Source organism: Tupaia chinensis, unplaced genomic scaffold (genome assembly GCF_000334495.1).
Source record: "Tupaia chinensis unplaced genomic scaffold, TupChi_1.0 Scaffold148210_1, whole genome shotgun sequence".
Lineage (NCBI taxonomy): Eukaryota > Metazoa > Chordata > Mammalia > Scandentia > Tupaiidae > Tupaia > Tupaia belangeri.
Window position 1 is genome coordinate 1,520,522 of NW_006208060.1, and position 2,188 is coordinate 1,522,709.

The 2,188-nt window shown below is 52.4% G+C and overlaps 1 protein-coding gene across 1 annotated transcript in view; it reads right to left on the reverse strand.

Annotated features, from left to right (window-relative positions):
• The window catches only part of LOC102474268 (long-chain-fatty-acid--CoA ligase ACSBG2-like), a 21,266-nt gene that overhangs the window by 14,988 nt on the left and 4,090 nt on the right, over positions 1–2,188 (reverse strand). Inside the window, exons 2-3 of the mRNA XM_006170290.3 lie at positions 1,682–1,770; positions 1,073–1,193 (exon numbers count right to left, since the gene is read on the reverse strand). Coding sequence (XP_006170352.2) covers positions 1,073–1,193; positions 1,682–1,737 — 177 coding nt within the window. The 5' untranslated portion in view covers positions 1,738–1,770. The remainder of the gene's footprint in view (positions 1–1,072; positions 1,194–1,681; positions 1,771–2,188) is intronic.

Genomic DNA, 2,188 nt, shown 5'->3' on the forward strand with positions numbered 1-2,188 from the left:
GATACAAATTTTATAGTTCTTTTTTTTTTTTTTTGAGAGGTTTTCGCTATAGGGCGTGTGTACTCGCCAGAGAGACAGAGAGAGACATAGAGACAGAAAGCGAGAAATCACCCCCCAGGGGGGATGGCCACGCCGCAATCCCTTCTCCTCCATTCTCCTCTCCGGATCTTGGGCACGCACGCAAACGCGGCTGGCGTCAGTTTAAGCCACCAGGTTCAGGACTTGAACCGCAGTCGCCTACATGGGAGTCCAACGACATAGCCATTACGCCAGCTGCTGGGCCCTCAGATTTTATAGCTTTATCAACTGGACTAGGGAGAAAGGTTCACATGTTGAAATATTCATTTTGTAAGCTAAATAACGTGATTGAATGTATAAAAGAAAATGAAATTTAAAAAGATAAAAAATACATAAATCAATGCAAAAAAAAGTATCTTAGTGGATACTTTAAAGTACTAAAAAACCCTTTAGATGCATAAGTACCTATAGTACAATCTTATCTTTTACCATGAAGCTCAAGAATAAGCAGAGGGGCTGGCAGGTGGCATGGTGGCCAAGGGCGCTGGACCCCCACATAGCCAATCACGGTCGGAGTCCCAGACCTGGCAGCTTGCTTTCTCACTCTCTCTCTCTCTCTCTTGCTCTGTCCCTCTCTGGTCAAATTAAAGTAAGTAAATAAGAAAAGAATGAGCAAAATAAATACGGCAGCGGTTGTCAGAATAATTGGGTGGGGCAATTAACCAAGAAAGGATGTTCTGAGTGGGTGAGGGAGGCTTAGTCCTGGGGAGCACCAAGAAGTCTGGGAAGGCTTCTTGGAGGAAGGGACATGGGCTCCCATCAGAGTCATGACCACAGTGTATCCCCAGCTCCAGGCAGCGTCAGATCTCATGAACGCTCACCCCTGGCCGGTATGTCCAGGGAGGTCTCTGGACACACACCCGTAACCCTCCCGTGGGAGTCCCAGAGGGCTGCATTTTACAGCGGAGCCACTGTCCGGCCACGGACTTCGTTTCTCGACTGGGCAGGATGCTTTGTCTACGCTGAGCCACCGCCGACGCGCGAGCTCACAGACCTGAAGGACCTTCTGCAGCTGCCTGTTGTCGTCCACCACGAAGAAGTCCATCTCTGTGTTCTCGGCAATGACCTGGCAGGCCTTCGCGGAGCTGGAGGACAAGATGCCAACAGAGAAGCCCCTGGAAACAGAATCCAGGAGGCAAGAGCCCGCTGGGTGGACTTCGGGGAGTCGCCAGGTTCCTGAGCATCCCTGACACCCCCACACCCACAGCATACCCTGTGTGAAGGTACGACTTGGGGACATCCCAGGCCTGGGTCCGATGTTCTGGGTGGGTGAGGGAGACTCAATGCCAGGGAGTCTCAAGAAGTGTGGGGAGGGCTTCCTGGAGGAGGGGACATGGGAGTGGGGCTTTGCAGAGTGTATATGAGTTCGGAGCATGTATTAGGTCATCGGAAAAGTCATGACGCACGTGTGAATAGCAAAACAGAAAAGTGCGTCCTGAGTTTTCCGACGACCCAATTGCTGGGCATCTTCCGGACTGGACTGTTGACAGAGCTCTCTGAACATGGCCGTACCCCGAGCTGCAGCTGGTTTCCGGCCCTGCAGACCTCGCCGCACGGTCCGGCTCTCCGACAGGGGCTGGGCAGGGGGAGACGTGAGACTTACCCTGCCATGATGGCCCCAATGCTGGCGATGACCCACTCCTCTGAGTTCAGGCCCATGATCCCCACTCCGTGAAAACGCTTCAGGCCCAGCTGGGGAGGAGGCCCTCGTGAGGCACGGAGACCCCCCGCCACCAGCCCAGCCCACCCGGGGCCTTGCGCTGAGACATCTGGACCCTTTCTCTTTTTTCTTTCTTTCTTTTTTTAATCATTAATTTCATTTATTATTATTATTATTATTATGTTTTTTGGTTTATTTTGGAGAGGTTTTTGCTATAGGGCGCATGCGCTCGCCAGACAGAGACAGAGAGATAGAAAGCAAGAAATGACCCCCCAGGGGGGATGGCCACGTCGCAATTCCTTCTCCTCCACTCTCCTCTCGGGATCTTGGGCATGCACGCACACGTACCCGGCGTGAGTTTAAGCCACCAGGTCTGGGACTCGAACCGCGGTCGACTACATGGGAGTCCAGTGACATAGCCATTATGCTAACTGCTGGTCCCAGAAAACA